General features: G+C 52.2%; 1 protein-coding gene across 1 annotated transcript; it reads left to right on the forward strand.

The window, feature by feature from the left end:
* The first annotated feature begins 10,994 nt into the window (after nt 1–10,994).
* Nucleotides 10,995–15,865, forward strand: LOC129602605 (uncharacterized). The gene is made up of 9 exons (XM_055501677.1): nt 10,995–11,539; nt 11,797–12,209; nt 12,292–12,309; nt 12,814–12,973; nt 13,469–13,792; nt 13,887–14,035; nt 14,742–14,786; nt 15,131–15,196; nt 15,261–15,865. Exons 1-9 carry the CDS (start codon nt 11,485–11,487, stop codon nt 15,402–15,404), a joined length of 1,374 nt encoding a protein of 457 aa, XP_055357652.1. The 5' UTR covers nt 10,995–11,484; the 3' UTR covers nt 15,405–15,865.
* The last annotated feature ends 1,018 nt before the right edge of the window (nt 15,866–16,883 follow it).

Raw genomic sequence — 16,883 nt, forward strand, 5'->3', positions numbered from 1 at the left:
CCCGATTGAACTCGGAAATGAAGGAACTGGAACAATATATCCAGGATACCCGAGCCATACTTAGAGCCCGGAAGTCAACCTCCGAGACCCCAGCCTCAGAAAGAGGGCCAGCCTTAGCAACCGCAACTACGGGGGCTTCGGCTGGAGCGACCAACCCTCCTCCCCACCCTTCGACGGCCGAAGTACATGCATTAATTGCACACACTAAAGCCGTGATCGAACAAATGCAGGATCAGAGGCTGATCGAGGTCGAAGGCTCGGGGAACAGACCGAGACGAGACATACAGACGTGGACCAACATCCTGACCACGGGAGTCGAAGAACTCCGGAAACTGGTGGCACAAACCCCTGTAACGGGAGGCCAACTTCAGCAACTCCGAGATCAATACCGGAATTTAGACTCCCAAATGTGGGAGGCTTCGGATTACTACTGGACCTTAAAAGCCCGGAAGTCAACCTCCGAGACTCCAGCCTCAGAAAGAGGGCCAGCCTTAGCAACCGCAACTACGGGGGCTTCGGCTGGAGCGACCAACTCTCCTCCTCACCCTTCAATAGCCGAAGTACACGCATTGCTCGGACAGACCGAAGCTCTCGTGAAAGGGATGAGAGGCCAGATACAAGCCGAAGGACTGGAAAATCCGGCATCTGAACGCACGTGGGTCAGCTCCTTGAACCTTGGAGTAGAAATACTCCGGAAACTGCTGTCGCGAACCCCTCTAACAGGACAACAACTGCAATTGATCCACACCCATTATTGGCTTCTGAAGGCCCAGATCGAAGAGGCGCGAAACGAACACCCTCTGGCACCCCCGAGAACGGTGGACAATGTGCCCGGACCGACGAGCCGAGGGACAGAATGGGGATCAGCCGTCGCAACCACAAGTATGGGGGCTTCGGCTGGTACAACAAGGACCCCGGAAGACAGAGAAGCGAGCCCAAGCCGGCTACAGGTTTACGCAACCTTGAGGGAGTCGGACGACTTAGCGGTGAGACTTAACCGCGAGCACCAGGAAACTTCACCGACCGACCCTCGGTACTTGGATCAGGAGTTGACCATCAACCGTATCATCCATGACTCCTACATGCTCCGACGGTCAACTGAAGTTACTAACTTCACCCCGCAGCAGATTCAGCAGTCCCGACAAGCGTTCCGGAATCTGCGTAGGATCATCGACGACAACCAAAACCCGGTATCACCGACCCCGCGTGACGTAGCCAAGTCAGACGCGTTTGTGGCTGTCCGCAGAACTCGGCAACAAGGACTTGTACTCCTAACGGAACTACGCCGACGCCGAGACCGATACCCTCTTAACTCGGAACAGTGGGCAGAAACCGAGAAGCTCAACATCGAGATCCAATTGAAGCTCGGTGAAATTGAGCGTCTCAGCCACGACAGAATCCCAGCGGACGTCCGTGACAGATGGCTCCTGGAAGGCGCGGTGGCCTATGTGGACCAACAGATAGCGGCCTTCAACCTAACCGAGGGAGCCGGACCGGAAGGGCAACAACCAAGCCCCACCACCCGCCAGGCGTACGACCGAGCCAGAGACAGAATGGCACTCTGGGAAAGAGTCAACCGAGTAAGGAGGCTCAGCGACAACATCATAACGATGTTGATAAGACGCCGTGAACAGGCCTACAGCCTCAACGGACAAGAAGCCGCCCGACGAGTTACTGACCTAATTGTCGAAGTCAACCGGGAGACAGCCGACATTGCAGGCTTAGTCTGGGAAGGGATCCCAACAGGACCCTGGGAAACCCGTGAGCTCCCGAGACTTCTGTCCTCCATCGAACGACGTGCCGACAATTACGGCATAGTCCTCTCCGACGACTCATCAAACCGGCCTGACGAAGCCGAAGCCAGACTTTGGAAGTGGCAAGAGATCAGGAAGACCTTAGAAAAGGGCCATACGCTCCTATCCACCTTAGAACAGAGAAATAGGCTAGAGGACAAGCCTTACTCTGACAGGGACCGTGAACAGGCCAAATTACTGAATGACCGGAACAACTTGACGTGCAACCTCCGTCAAGTCGCCAGACTCACCGAGGCTGGAATGCCAACAGCACCGGCCGACATCCGGGAGTTAGATGCGCTACTGGGATACCTCGGTACACGCATCGCCGAAGAGGGCGACCTGGACTCGGATGAATACTCGGAATACAGTCCGAGCCGGAGCCGCAGCCGAGATGGTGAACCAACAGTGACCCCCGGCCCAGGCTCACACCGAAGCGCATCACCAATGTCAGAACCTCCGTCACCGATACCCTCACCGGACATCGAGATGCTCGATGACCCACCGGAAATGGACTTCGGTATCACCATAACTACCGAAGAGTTGAGGAGGGACTTAGCCGAAACTGAGCTAACGGCGGACCTTCTGACCCAGCGGATTGCTACGCTGCAGCCGGGCGATGCGACCCTAAGGACCATCACCGAACAGCGCGATATGGCTCGTGGGCATGCCGAAAAACTCCGGAGGAAGTTAGAGGAAAGAAGCCACAAGGAGGCTCAACCTCGGACCCCCGGACCTCAACAGGCTCAACCATCGGGGCTCCCTCAACCTCGGACCCCCGGACCCTCGAGGGTCAACCCAACTGAGCCACCTCAACTCCAACCAGCCCCGACAGAACAGGAGATTCAAATCCTCCGTGATGACATAGCCCTTAACGAAGGCTATGCCCGGGACTTAGCCGCCCAGGCTAATCAGTTGGAGGATCGGACCCCGGCTCAGAAGAAGCTGAAGGAGCGGATCCAAGACCAGTACGTAATGGCCATGATGGATGTGGAGAGCTTAAAAGCCGACCTAGAAGTGGCACTTGCAAAAAGGAAGCATGAGGAAGAGAGCCGCAAAACGGTTCCACCTCAGCCTCCGGCCACTCAGCCGACCCAAGCCTCGGCAAACCAGGCAACTCAGCCTCCGGTCAACCCGCCGACTCAAACCCCTGCGAATCCACCGCAGCAATCGGAACGGCCGGTAGCGACCCAACAGGTTGCACCGACCCAGCGCCTTTCGCCCCGCTCAATGGTACGGGCGATGGAAAACATACCGGACCCGGGAGTTCTGCCGCCCGACGCTCAACCCTACATAGTTGAAGCCATGACTCGGGCTAATAATATCTTGACTGAGATGCGGACTCGCCGAGGCTTCTGCGACCGTCATAGCGCAGAATTCTTCAAACTGGATGGCGACATCACCGGAGTTGAGAACCACACCAGAGCAACCCGGATACTTCTACACCCGGAAACTCCGAAGCATCAGTACAGCCAGGCTCAGCTGCAATCATGCGTGCTTTGGCTCTCGGGCTTCATCCGGGATTATGAGGAAGAAAAGCAGACCAAGGAACGGCGAGAGGCAGACCGAGCCTCCGAGGATCAGTCTCGGATTAGGCAGATCGAACCCCCAGAGCAGGGTACATCTGACCAATCAACCCGGAGACCGACCATCAAGCCACCCTCGACGGCTACTCCACCGTCAGGAAATTGGCCACTGGCAGTACCCGGAATGGAGGAAACAACCGGCGAGCACTTCAGCGAGCCGAGGATCCAGCCATGAGATGCATGCCCAACTGCATGCCATGAACGCCTGGGACCCTAGGGCAGCAAGGCTCGACGTTGACACCAATACTCTGGACACGAGCCGGAAGACCATTGCCACCATACTCACCCTATCGGCAGCGAGATCTTCGGACACCGAGGAGACCCTGATACAGGCGCTGCAAGACATTAAGCGGATCACCGAGGGTTACTACCGTAACAAGCGACGTGAAGCCGCGGAGCGTAAAGCCCAACAGGCTAAGCCACCCGCACGACCAGCTACACCGCCCGGTGAACCTATGGATGTTCCACCCTTAGAAGGTGAAGAAGAGACCCTTGAGCCCTCCACAGCGGAACGGGAAGCTTACGCTCGGACGCGGGACTTAACCCCGGACCCACCGAGCACAAGCAAGGCACCGAGGCCAACAACATTGCCGGTACCCCCAATAGGCGGTTCGGCTCGGCCAAAACGAACGGAACAGGTGCTCGTCATCCGACGTCCGACTGAACAGTCTGATGACCCGGAGAGAACCCCGGATGGAAGGGCTATTCATCAGCCCGGAGGCCCAGACTCGCCCAAGTTCGCGAGGAAGCCTCGGTCTAAGGACAGGGATGAGGACAAAGGCCCGAAACGGAAGCTGTTCTCATCATCACCGAGACAAGTCCGGACCCTCGAACGGGTCCGAGAGATTGTGATGCGGGAAACAGCTTCAGACCCATCGAAGCCCCATCAGAAGGTACGACCGACGCCGGGTGAGAGCCACAAGACGGCCCCCCAGCCTCAGTTAGCACTACAAGCCATCCAACCGGACTTAACCGCAACGGAACGGGAGGCCTTGGCTTACCACAACCAGCTGGTAGACCAGATTAAGCAGGCCGAATTCTACCGGGTCATCCAGGAAGGTGAACTTACCGGTGGACAGCTCGAACATAAGATGTCGTCAAGAGATCGGAACCGCATAACCCAGAAAATCTTGGACTTTGCGACCGACCGCGACGTTATTATACGAAGACTCATGACCCTCCGGAGCAGCATGCAGGTACTTCGGACACAGAGGTTACCGAGGGTGGTTTTGGACTATGTCCAGCTGTTACGGAACCCGAGGATTAACCCGGCCGTATACATCCGTGAACCACCCCTGGAGGAAGGCCAGCTTAAAACCGACCTTATTCCTGAAATCGACCCCGACAATTCGGGAGGTAACGATGAGGACCCTAATGTCTACGGTGCGGAGGATAGTGAAGAGGAACGACAGTGGCAACAAGCCCTGTTAAACGACCTTCGGTCAAGATCAAGGCTCTCGACCGAGCCTCGGTCAACTGGTGGACGAAGCAGGTCCCCGGTGAAACAGGTGTCCCCAACTAGGGCTCTGTCTCAGCCGAACCGGATGCCTAGTATGACCCCTCTCCAGCCTCCACCACCGAGGTTTTCCCCGAAACGGACACCTCGGCAAGCCTCCCAAGAACGGATGGACACTTCGTCCCCGGCAAAACTGCAGATAGCGGCAAAGGAGCCGGGCAGCACAGCATCGATGTCAACCTCGGTGCCGGACATAGCCGCCGAAGTGACGGTTGAAAGTCAGGTACAACCGGCTGTGCAGCCCCAATTAGGGCCCGCGGTTAGTAACCAGACCCACCGTCAGTACCACAACGACCCGGCCATGGATTCCATAAAGGACTTGACCATGACCGAGAGGGACGACTGCATCAATAGGGCCGCGAGCGCGGAGCGTAACTACTATAACGCTCTCAAGAGTCGCCGCGATAACCTGCCCGACAACGACTCCAACGAAACCATCCGTGAGTACCATAACCTGACCCAACGGATGAAAGAGATTGTGCAGCAGATGGGCGATGACTATCGCAAGAAGCGAGCCTCCGGAGAAATCCCGGCGCCGCACCCTATCGCACCTTCCCCAATTAGCGGACAAGAAGCCTCGAAGGCCACGGTACCCCAAAAGGCGTCCGTGGTCCCGTCAAAACGAATGGTTGACCCTAAACGGCGGCCATCAGTGGAGATCGAGGACGAGGAAATGCCGACATTCAGCGGCTCGGTTATCCACTCAGCCAACTCCACTACCGTACGGAAGAAGCGTGAGGCTAAAAAGTCGACCTCAAAGAAGGAGTCTCCGAACCGACTGCCCAAGAAACCTCGCGGCGGCGGAGATACCGATGTCTCGGACGTAGAAGTCCGTCGTAACAAGGGCCGACGGAAGGTCCGACCCGAGCAACCATCCTCGGATAGCGAACCAGAGTCAACATCGAGCCGACAGGAACCCGACAAGAATCGGGGGCCTAGGCCTGAGTTGAAACCCGGTCAAAGCATCGAGAGTTGGATCAACGAGATCCGAAACTGGGCCGAGGAGAAGCCTCCAAAAGAGGCACCCAAGGTCAAGAAGGAGAAAAAGGAGTCACAAGGAGACTCCTCGCTCCCACCATACCTCCAGCGGATGGTTGACAACATCCAGCAAAGAGACCGGGATTTAGAACGCTCGGCATCCCCGGAGATTGAAATGGAGGATACCCCAGTCAAGCGGAAGCTTAACGAATCGGACCAGCTGGAACCAAGCTCGGCCAAACATCTGGCCGAGGGTCCCCATGAAGAGATGTGGGACTACCATGCTGACACCGACGAGTCTGATCTCCCAGCCCCGGATAACATCCGCAACAGGCTACCGGACAGACAGCCTGGGGAACCAGAACCGACCTTCTCCAAGGCGATCTTTAAAGAAGACGTCCGGCGGATCATTACCACAGCTGACGCGGAACGCAGAGACGTCTACCAGGCCCTAGTAGAGAAGCTCACCGAAGAATACCGGGTAGAGCGAGGCCATTTCCTTACCGCACAATTCATGCGGAAGATAGTCAGCTGGATCCAGGATGAATGTATGGCCTTTATACTCCATCGATCCTGGGACCGAATGGGCGAACTGGTACTCCCGAAACCACCGGCTAAGTTAAGCCAGATGGAAACACCGGAACAGCGGATAGTCAGAGCCATTGGCTATTACCGGAACCCAAGAGGTACCACTCGCCTCCAGATTGCACGGTTCCTCAACAAGATGTACACCTACGGCGATAAACCTAAAGGTGAGGCCGAGATCGAGGATATCATGAGGGAAGCAAACCCTACCCTCGAGAAGATGGTGCTATGAAGGGAGCTGCAGACCACTAACGCGCAGCGCAGAGTTCACCTTCGGTATACCGTACCGAACTTCATCCCCGAAAAGAACCGGAGAGAACAGAAGCTTCGGATGTCGTACCTCCACACAAAGAAGTATAGCCCGGAAGGAGCTGAGGTCCAGATCAGACCAGAGGAAGACCCTGCACCCCAAGCCAAAGTATGGTTGGAGCTGGCCAGATCAACGGCAGCCTCCTCAGGTAGCAGATTTCCTCCAGAACGACCAAGAGACCCGGGCGGCTTGCAAAGGTCCGCCTCAGCCGACCAAGACTCCGGCAGTAAACCCATTAAGCAATCGGCCCGAGACAGAAGGGGTAAATTTGTCAAGGACACACATTCAGCCCCTCCGGGATCCCAACCCCCGTCACCCATGGACTTGTCGTCTTCGCAGGCTGGAACCTCAACAAGGGGCCAGTCTTTGACTAAGAAGCGCAAGAACAGGGGTAGGACTTCGCGGAATGCTCAGTCCCTCGAGGAGGAAGAAGAACCCTCTTCGGAGGATGATGATGACAAGGACGCCAAGTCAGACCAAGACTCTGACAAATCTGACGACTCGGATGGCGACGACGACGATAACGAAGATGGCAAAGGGCAGCCGCCAACAGCGGCACCCGAACATCCAGAACCGGAGGATGAGCCTGACAATCGGGAACAACCTCCGGCAGATGACCCGGACGATCCGATGGAAGATGCGGGATCGACGGTCCCATCCGGACAACAAGCCTCGGGCCTCTTTGACCAAAGGACCCCGAGCCCTCCGGCCGACCAGCTACTTATGAAGTGGCATGAGGATACAGCGCAAGTCCTGCCTCGGGAGATCCCATCGAAGCCTAATATTCGGCTTCCTCGGCCAAAACAGCCGGCAACCATGCGGGCATCTAAGCCGAAGCCTCGGATCTCCGACACCGACCCTGGATGGGTGCATGTTCACGCTGCACTCAAGGCGTTGTCTTGGTCGGGCCCCACCTACGCAACCCCGGAGTTGGCTTACCAGCTGCTGAAGCATTGGCGCGTCGACAAGGACGGAAGCTGGTTCGACCTTAGCCTCGACAGAGTGAAGATCTACTGTCGGATGGCATACGAGACTGGTGCCATCCTTCGGGTATATACCAAAACGGAACGACCGTACTACGTCTTTCAGAGGGAAGAACAAGACCCAGCGCCGAAGACTTACCTCGGATGGCGGGACGCAGTGATCGCCTGCCTGCGGACAGATCGACACCCGGAAGGATTAACTCGCCGGGAGATTTTGAACCACCTAATAGGTCGGTTCGAGTTCATACTGATGTCTGCTTACCCTCAATTGGAAGATGCACGGTACCGACCGGTCCGAAGAAAGGAAACCAATCTGTACTACCTGGCCGATGAGCTGGAGTATGTCCTCGAGCAAGCCTGCCGACAGAAAGTCCTCGGATCGAGTGAGGTGTACAAGACCCATGGGCAGCGGTTCTCCGTCTTCTACCTACCTGAAGACTTCGGACAGCACCTGCCTAAGACGCGGGCAAGCTCGGCGAGCCCGGCGAAGGCTCCTACTTCGGCCGAAACGGAAGCCCAGAAGCGGTTGGCACGGGCCAAGTCAACTAACCCGGCTGACCTGCCGAAGAAAAAGAGCTAAACGGAAGTACATCATCGGAGGTTCCTTGCCCAATAGGCGAGACCTATAACCTCCGTAACGGGGACGTTTCTCTTGCCCAATAGGCGAGAAGGGAAAGGATCGGACAAGACCTGACCGTACCCGGCCGTTTAAGCTTACATCTAACCATAGAACGTTTAACCCAATAGGTTTACGTAATGACCCAAAAGGTTTAAAAACAAAAATAACTTAACAATATTAAGTTAAGTGTTTTGACCATAGCCTTCCCAGCCCCGAACGGAAGCCTACGACCCGGATTGCCAGGCGTGCAAGGCCAATAACAACTCTCCTCGAACACGCCAACCCTGCGCAGAATGCCTGTTACGGCACTTGGACAGACAAGCCGGGGATCACAGAGTTACACGACGGGACCAGGCCAATGCCCTGTACGTCCAGGTCGTCACCGGGAACTTGAGTGCCTACATGCACGCCGTCCATAACAGCCGCATCCTTGACGAGTTAGACGGTCGACAACTGCTCTACATGTGGGACATGCAGCGCTACCGCAGACGTACCCACGAGCCCGGCTGGGATAACACCCCAGCAGTCCCGGACAACGCCCGATTGGTCCATGCCCGTGAACAACGACGGGAGCAGGAGCGCGAGGATGACCGCCGAGAAATAGAGGCAGCCGACCGACGGATCGCTAAAGCCCAGCGTGAGCACGAAAAACGGACACGCCCGAAGGAGAACAAGAATCCCATCTTAGGCGTAGCCGGCGATTTACAGGCCAGGCTCATGGCGGAACCCAAAAGGTTCCCGGATGAGCCCTCGGCACCTCTTAATATGGACGCGCTGAATCCGGACCGGACCCTAAAAACGTCCAGCCTTCAAGACGCGTTCCAGGTCGGCCCCGCCCCACTTACCGGGCTGACGGTAACACTCACCGGACCTGACGGCCGACAATATATGGCCCAAATCCTTGACCCCCAGCAAACGGAGGCTCTGCCGGCAATTCAGCGGAGCCAGGTAGAACAGCAGCTGGTGGCCCCACAAGAAGGTGGCTCACTTCAGCAAATGGACAATGCACCCTCGCAGCCCCCGCGCCGATGCGAGACACAGTGGTAGGATTATGGCTGCGTGACTTCTTGATGACGGCGGAGCGATGGTACAAGGAATACCAGTACCATCCGGATGAGGAAAAGGATGTCGATGAAGCCTCGACCCTCTCGGAATGGTGCCGGACCCATCGCCACTTGCCGCCCGGGTTCACATCACCACCGATGCCCGAGGGCAAGTCATCCTACCGGTATAACATGTGGCCAGGTTCATCATCCTCGGGCAGGAACCGCCGAAGACGCGAAGCCCGCCGAACCAAAGCTGAAAAGCCCGGACAGGAAGCCTCGGAATCGCAGTCAACCTGTACCCAGGAGGCTACATCCTCGAACCACCCAAGCCGACGGGAACGGGATAAGGATGATGACTCGGAAGGTTCCCACTTTGGTGGTGGAGCCCCGGTCAACGTGGACTTGGAATGAAAGAGACCGGTAGCTGGACCCCAATAGGGTTAGGCTAACCGCAAAACCGGTCGAACGGACATGACGACGTCTCCAATAGAGACGTATCCCATAGATGGAACCCGAAGTTGATAGGGTCGAACCTTTGACCCTCGAGGGTCGAACCCCAGACCCTCGGTGAAATGAACCGGTACCACTTGGTATCCCGAGAACCGATGCCTCGGACCTAGATGGCCGGATATCCTGTGGACTGGAGCCCCCGTGAGCGGATCAGCTCTAGTCGGAATAAGCACCCGGACCAAAGCCCCGGACCAAAGACTTTGAGTTTACTTTTCTAATCTCGAAATGATGTTCTCAATTTTATTGATCTTTTCACTAACCTGCTCACCAGGAATTGTGATGTTATTTTTACTAGAGAGAGAGAGAAATGGAATAATACTTTATTTTTTTACTTTTTTGCCGTTACGGACACGACCAACAGATGCCTACACCGGTCCAACAATACCACAGACCGACCTTCGGATTTCGGCCGTGAGTTGTATCGCCACCACGGGTCCGGAGGAGAACGCGGCACCGAGATACCTTCGTCATCGGACACCCCCGAGGCGCAGCCACCGACCCCAATAGGGTCGTGTGCGGAGCGGGCACTGGAGCGGTACGAGGCCGGTCCTTCGCAGGGGCTCGGACTCCCGCCCAGAGGCATGTTGGGCCAGTCGCTATGGCAGCCTACGAGTAGGCAGCCAGCGACAGTCCCGCTTCCGGTGTGCTGACTCACACCGAGTCGCACTCGCTGTCGAGCGCTAGATCGGCCTCGACTCAGGCAGCTTTCCGCCCAGCCTCACGTCTCGGCCAATCACCGGCCTCGATGTAGGCGGAGCCACGCCTCCTTTCCTCATCTCGGCCTATCAGCGTTCGTTCGCTCGTGTTGGATCTGCCCAGTGCCGCATTAGGCTTTTTCCCATGTTATGGCTCGACGTGCCGTTGATTTTCATTCACTAGCTGACATTCGGTGATTTTCATGTTCCAGCTCGCATCGAGCCTTTGTGTTTGGGTTTTCTGTACTTTATTGCTATCACAATAAAGCCTCTTCTCACTATCGTGAGCCTTTGTTCGCCAGCTGTCACAATATATATTCAAGACTAATGCTTTCGTTGATTTCTGCCCGTACGAAGGGTAGTTACGAAAGGTCATTACGAAAGTGTTGCTGGCTGCTTTTGTTGCTAACTTACAAAATTCGAAATTAATAAATCTGTTACCTTTTAAGAGAGCTGCTAGTGCTGGTAGGGCGTTAAAAATTATTTATTACTCGAACAAGGGAAAAGCTGCTGCGCTCCGGTCTGCCAATCACGCCAACGTTCATTTTTCTAGTAGTATTCATTAAGAGCACCAACCGTATTCGTACTTATTTCAATAAAATAATCATTATTCTGGCAGTTCAAAGCTTGAATCATACACGCACTGTTCTATACATCGTTTAAGCTTTGGCGGAAAAATGGACCTTTCATGCTTAAAAAGCAGTGTAACAAGGCATAGTTGATTGTTTTTGAAAGATTATTCGCATTGCGAAATCTCCAGTCGAAAATTATTCGTTATTCTGGAACTGGTCGGTGATTTCATTGCGCAAAGTACGGAAATTTATCAATTAGTGCGTGTGCACGTCGTTCTCCGTTTTAACACCATGGATAAATCAAGAAGTTTCGGGATAGTGCTGCTTATGCAAGTGCTGTTTGGAGGTATGAGTAGATCACTGAACGCTCTTAAAGAACCGAGAACCTAGCATGATGTAAAAATACGGTTGTGCACGTATTTCCATGTAAATTGTTTGAGAACGGGAAATACATTTGGTTTGATAAGAAATCGCGTGGCGGAGAATTTCCAGACAAGATCATTTCCTTACCTTATATGGTGCGCTATAGAACAGTATAAGCTGGTAGAGTGGAAACGACAACGACGCTGTTAGTGCGCGCTGTAGACCCTTGACCCTTTACAGGCTGCTATGCCAGGAACCAGTCGTCAACATACCCCGCCATTACCTGCTACAGATGCAACGTCACCCAGCAGAAGAACTGCGACACGGTTCCCCAGGGCGCCTTCCTTGTGAATCCCTTCCTCTTTACCGGGCCCATGGCCTGGGCGGGTCCTAACCGCACGGGCTTGGTGCTGCCGCTGCAGCCCTTCTGCTACTCGTATCTCACCCAGATCCGCATGACCAACGGGATTAATAGGAAAACATTCGGACGCAACGCAGGCTATTTCGGGACCTCCACGATCAAGCCGTGTTTTGAAGAAGTCTGGAAGAACGACAAAAATGACACCGTCGTCGCCAGGTATGCCTTCTGCGCGACGAGCAATTGTAATACCATCACAATGGATGATCTAGCCAATCAGTGCTTCACTAAAGCCGTAAGTAACACACCGCTTCGGACCAATCGCTGCTTCGAATGTCGTAATGTCAGTGACCGCAAAACACTTTTTCTTGTTGTAGGAACTACGCGCGCTGGAGGTACGTAAATAATTGTCCGTGTGTCTGCAAATGACACGGTATGGATAGGCTTTCAAAATCTTCGCATTCGCGACATTTTCACAACACCGAATCGCGTACCGGACATCACAGACGCCGTATTCTCGGCCTTGTTCCACATGAAAAAAGCTTTGCAAAATTGATTACGTAAAAATTAGTGTTTTATGCACTGCATAAAAATGCCTGCATAAAAATGCATGTTTTATGCACTGCATAAGTTAGTGTTTTAAGCACTGCATCTTGTACGCTAGATTAATAAAACATTGCCCATCACTACTGTCTCCTCCCAAAGGCCTTACGAAAACTCAATAACCCCGGGATACTAATTTAATAACCCCGGGGTAAAATACGGTTATATTTTCTAATGTGGAAGAACGCAGAGAATATGGCGTCTCTGGTGTCCGGCACGCGTAGTCCTAATGCACAAGTGTCCGACACAAAAAAAACGTTGAAGCACTGTATGATTATCGTAATGCATCCAAACAGGGGAATGGCACTACTGGTGGAGCGGGAAGAGCTAGCGAATCATTGCATGGGATTCTGCCCGGGATTTTGATGTTCGCACTAAGTGCAGCATATGAAGTTCCTGCATCGATTTCCAGGACGGTTCGCGTGGCGGCAGTTCTACTGACTGCGCTTTCCTGTTGTAAGTTACCCGCGTTTACTGGAGTACCGGTCGCTTGTACAATGTAGAACGAAGGAAGAAAATCTTAAACTGACCAGTTCGGTCCTCAGTTAAGTGATTTCAAATCAAGTCAGTAAACAGCGCGTGTAGCCAGCAGAAATGTGGACGGGTGGATGGTGGATATTCAGAGAAATCGCATCCACCTTTCTGCCGGCTACACGCGCGCAAACAGGAAACCGTTCAGTGCGACAGCACTGGGTTTAAGTAAAGAATCGCTCGTATGCGCAATATGGGTTAAAGCGAAGCATATGCTGTTTTTTGCCCCTTCCCACACTGTATGAGATAAACGTCACAACCGGATTTTTGAAAACCAAAGCTTGCAACTATTCTACGCTACACTGTGATATTATAGTCTGTCTTTGAGTTTGAAACGTAGTCAAGGTCTTCGTAGCCAAGCAAAATGGCCGTATATGGTAACTCCAGTTTTAGGAAACGCTTAACAGGTGACTTCTACAGTGCCCTACATCCAAGCCATGACGTGCTACCGTTGCCAGGATTATGTCGATCCAGACGGTAACCAGGAGAAGAACTGCTGGTTTAATCCCATACTACTGGGACCGGCCGAGCGGGAGGACTGCTCCGATATGCCCATGAGTATCCCCGGTGTCGTCAAGATCTACACCAAGCAGAAGGGCTACTGTGCCACCTGGATACGGGAGCAGCGCGATATCCAGACCCAGAAGAAGTACTACACCCTGGGGCGGGGTTGTGCGTATCCCGGCGGCGAACCCGACGACTGCCTGAATGTTAACGGCACGACGACTGTGCCGGTTGCCGGCGGTAAGTGCCCAAGAACGCAATGGCTCTTCGATGTATAAAACCGGCATTTCAGGATCGGCATTTCAAGCAGTCTTAGGCTGCGTTTCTGTTGTAGGCGGTACCGCTCCCTTTTATAACGTGTGGACGGCGCAGTATTGTCTCGGGGATCTGTGCAACAACATCGCCTTTCAGGACTTCATCAATAAATGTTATAATAACACCGCCCTCATCGACGGCGGCACCACACCCGCCATTCCGGTGACGGTAAGCCGGACCCGGTATAAGTTTTAAAGGAAGTCACCGGTACATGCGTGCAAACGTCCGCTTTCGCGCACTCACGCACATTTTTTTGCATTGATTTATGGCACTGTGTAGCCAAATGATTTGTACTCGTATAAATTGGCGTGGAAACCGTTTTTGCACGCGCAGTCTCGCTGAGATTCCAGAGGCTTAAACGCGCGGAGGTGTACCAAAAGCCTCGTTATCAACCGATCTTCAAATTTTGCTTAAAAGCGCACATTAGTCTGAAGACCGTCTTATGCACCGAAGCAGGTTCGTAAATTCCTACCATGTTTTTAAAATTTTAAAATAATGTTTTCAATTAATATTAAATTTCAAAAACATGGCGGAAACGTGGTAAACGTGGTTCGGTGGCAAAACGATCTTCATGCCAGTGTGCGTTTCCGTATAAAACTGAAAGAGATCGGTGGATAATGAGATTGTTGGTGCACCTAATTACTTACATTTCAACTAATGGGAATTTTCTGACAGCCTTTATTCTTCAGCTGAATGTTGCGCGCTAATACGGTTTTCACGCCAATGTATAGAGTAGAGATTACTTGGCTTATGGCTACACATTGCCATTAGTTAATTCAAAAACATGTTTTCGACTGCACACGAATTTGGGCCATGCATCGGGTCACTTTTCTAAACGAAAGTATGTATGCTAACGCTGCGCTGGTTTTTATAGAGGGACTTCAACGACACCTCTAACCCACCTCCAACAACCCCGTTGGTAAGATTTGGTTGGTACATAACAAACAAGCAGTATTTTCTCAGTTAGTGACGAACAGGCACGCCACTCTATGCGAACTATGATCGTGGTAAAACATGGGAATGGTTACCTAGCTTTTTAATTTTACACCGAGTAGCAGAGCGATTCTTACATGCTCTGACGCGAATTAAATTACCACGATTACTTCATCATTCAAGTTTTTCCGTGCACCTAAGACGTTGTATAACAATTTCTTAACGAGCAGCGTGGCAGCTACACTGCGTAGCGTATGCTCTGTATAAGCAGTTATTCGTAGTTTTCGGTTGATTTTTGTGTACATGTTGTGCAGTTAATCCACGTTTCAGTATCTCACAACCACGGACCCGGGGATCGAGGTCGTCTACATCGAGGCTAATATTACGATCACCAAAGTAAGCCAACCAAATATTAACGCCCGCTGCGAGTATCATCCATTTGTTTAACCGTTCTTCACAGATTCGATCAGGAAATGCATCCGATCTGGGCAGCGCCGCTAACCATTCACGCACGCGGCACACCGGTTTCTCTGCATGTCTTGCGGGGCTTTTCGTGCTGGAGATGCTGGGAGTGCGGATGCTGCAACTGTTGGGTGTGCGCTGACACGTGTGGTGGTCAAGCCGGACCGCTTTGTCGCACGTTTAAGTCCGAAGTGGATCGGTCCTCGTGTCTGCGGCAAAAGCTTGAAGCGAAGTTTTCGTGCGTCTCCCAGATTCCGCGCCAAATTTTGTTTACTTGATGACTTATTTTTCACTTCGAAGAACGAAGTTAATTTGGTCTCTGAAGCATACAGTGCCATTTCGCGAATTCACAGCACATTTCACTCCAAGCTGGCCATCGTCTGTACCTTGTTACACTGTCGATTCTTTCTTATGATTTTATTTTTTGAAGCTGTAATTCTTAAACTGTTTCAGGTATGTCGCATTAGGCACTTATGGCTCTCGTTCGTTTATCTGTGTAAAGGTCTATAATTTTCCAATGTCCGGAAGTCTTCAAACTGGTTACTTAATAGTTGCCGGTTAGCAAGTCGACCTTTGGTAATTGACAACAACAGACTGTAGCCTATCAGACAAGTAACTATTAATCAATTTAACAACATCAGCCGAAGCTTTATCAGTTTTTCAAGCACAGTTGAGTGATCGACGTTGTCGTGCTGGACTGCTACAGATATAGCATCAGCAAAGTTTTTGACAAATTAAAATCTGTCAGAATTTATTGGTTTGCTTATCGTTCGGAAATTTTAAACATCAACATCATAAAACAAAGTAAACAGCGTTAAAACCATCAGAACACGGTACGGTTGAAGTCACAGACAGCGCATTCCACCGCTGTATTTCAATACTAACACGCTGTAACAGAAACTCGTAAGAGCGTCGTTCCGGTTCTCCCGAAGCATCTTTTAACCGTCTGCCCAATTCTCGCAAAAACTTAATACATGAAGGGCTAGCGACGCCAAAACTTAAATTAAAATTAAAAGCAGCTTAGTTAAATGCTTGGGACGATAGTTCAGGAAGTTTCTCCAAATTAGCGACATATTTCTACCTCTATAAACGTTTCCTAAAATGCTCTAAAATTTCTAGAAACTTTTAAAATTTCTCAGATTCCTCAGATTTCCGACCTTTCGCAACAAATTAAAAAATTCGAAAACTTCGAAAAAATTTCGAAACATTTTAATCCCGAAAGCTGGCCGCGCCCAGTGGGCCAATACCTCTATAATATACCATTTTCCCGTTTTCAAATGATATTATACGAAATATTTTCCAAAAACGGGCCACAGATTTCTACATCCCAATTTTTTAAATATAAGTTCCATGCCTAAAACTGAAATGTGAACGCGCTAGGGCGACCCGGCGCGACTGGAAGCGCGCTAGAGCGCGCTGGCGCGATATTATAATACTAAACAATAATAATAAACATACATTAAAGAAATTAACGCCTAAGCGTTAAATGACGTTAACGTACAGCGAGCTCACGTATCTTGGCAGTTGGCAAACATGGTTGAATTCATAGCAGAATGTTCCCAGGGCCGCTTTGCCACGTACACACAGTTCCACGGCCAGAAAAATTTCATCTCGCGAAAAA

Source organism: Paramacrobiotus metropolitanus, unplaced genomic scaffold, assembly GCF_019649055.1.
Source record: "Paramacrobiotus metropolitanus isolate TYO unplaced genomic scaffold, Prichtersi_v1.0 Parri_scaffold0000004, whole genome shotgun sequence".
Lineage (NCBI taxonomy): Eukaryota > Metazoa > Tardigrada > Eutardigrada > Parachela > Macrobiotidae > Paramacrobiotus > Paramacrobiotus metropolitanus.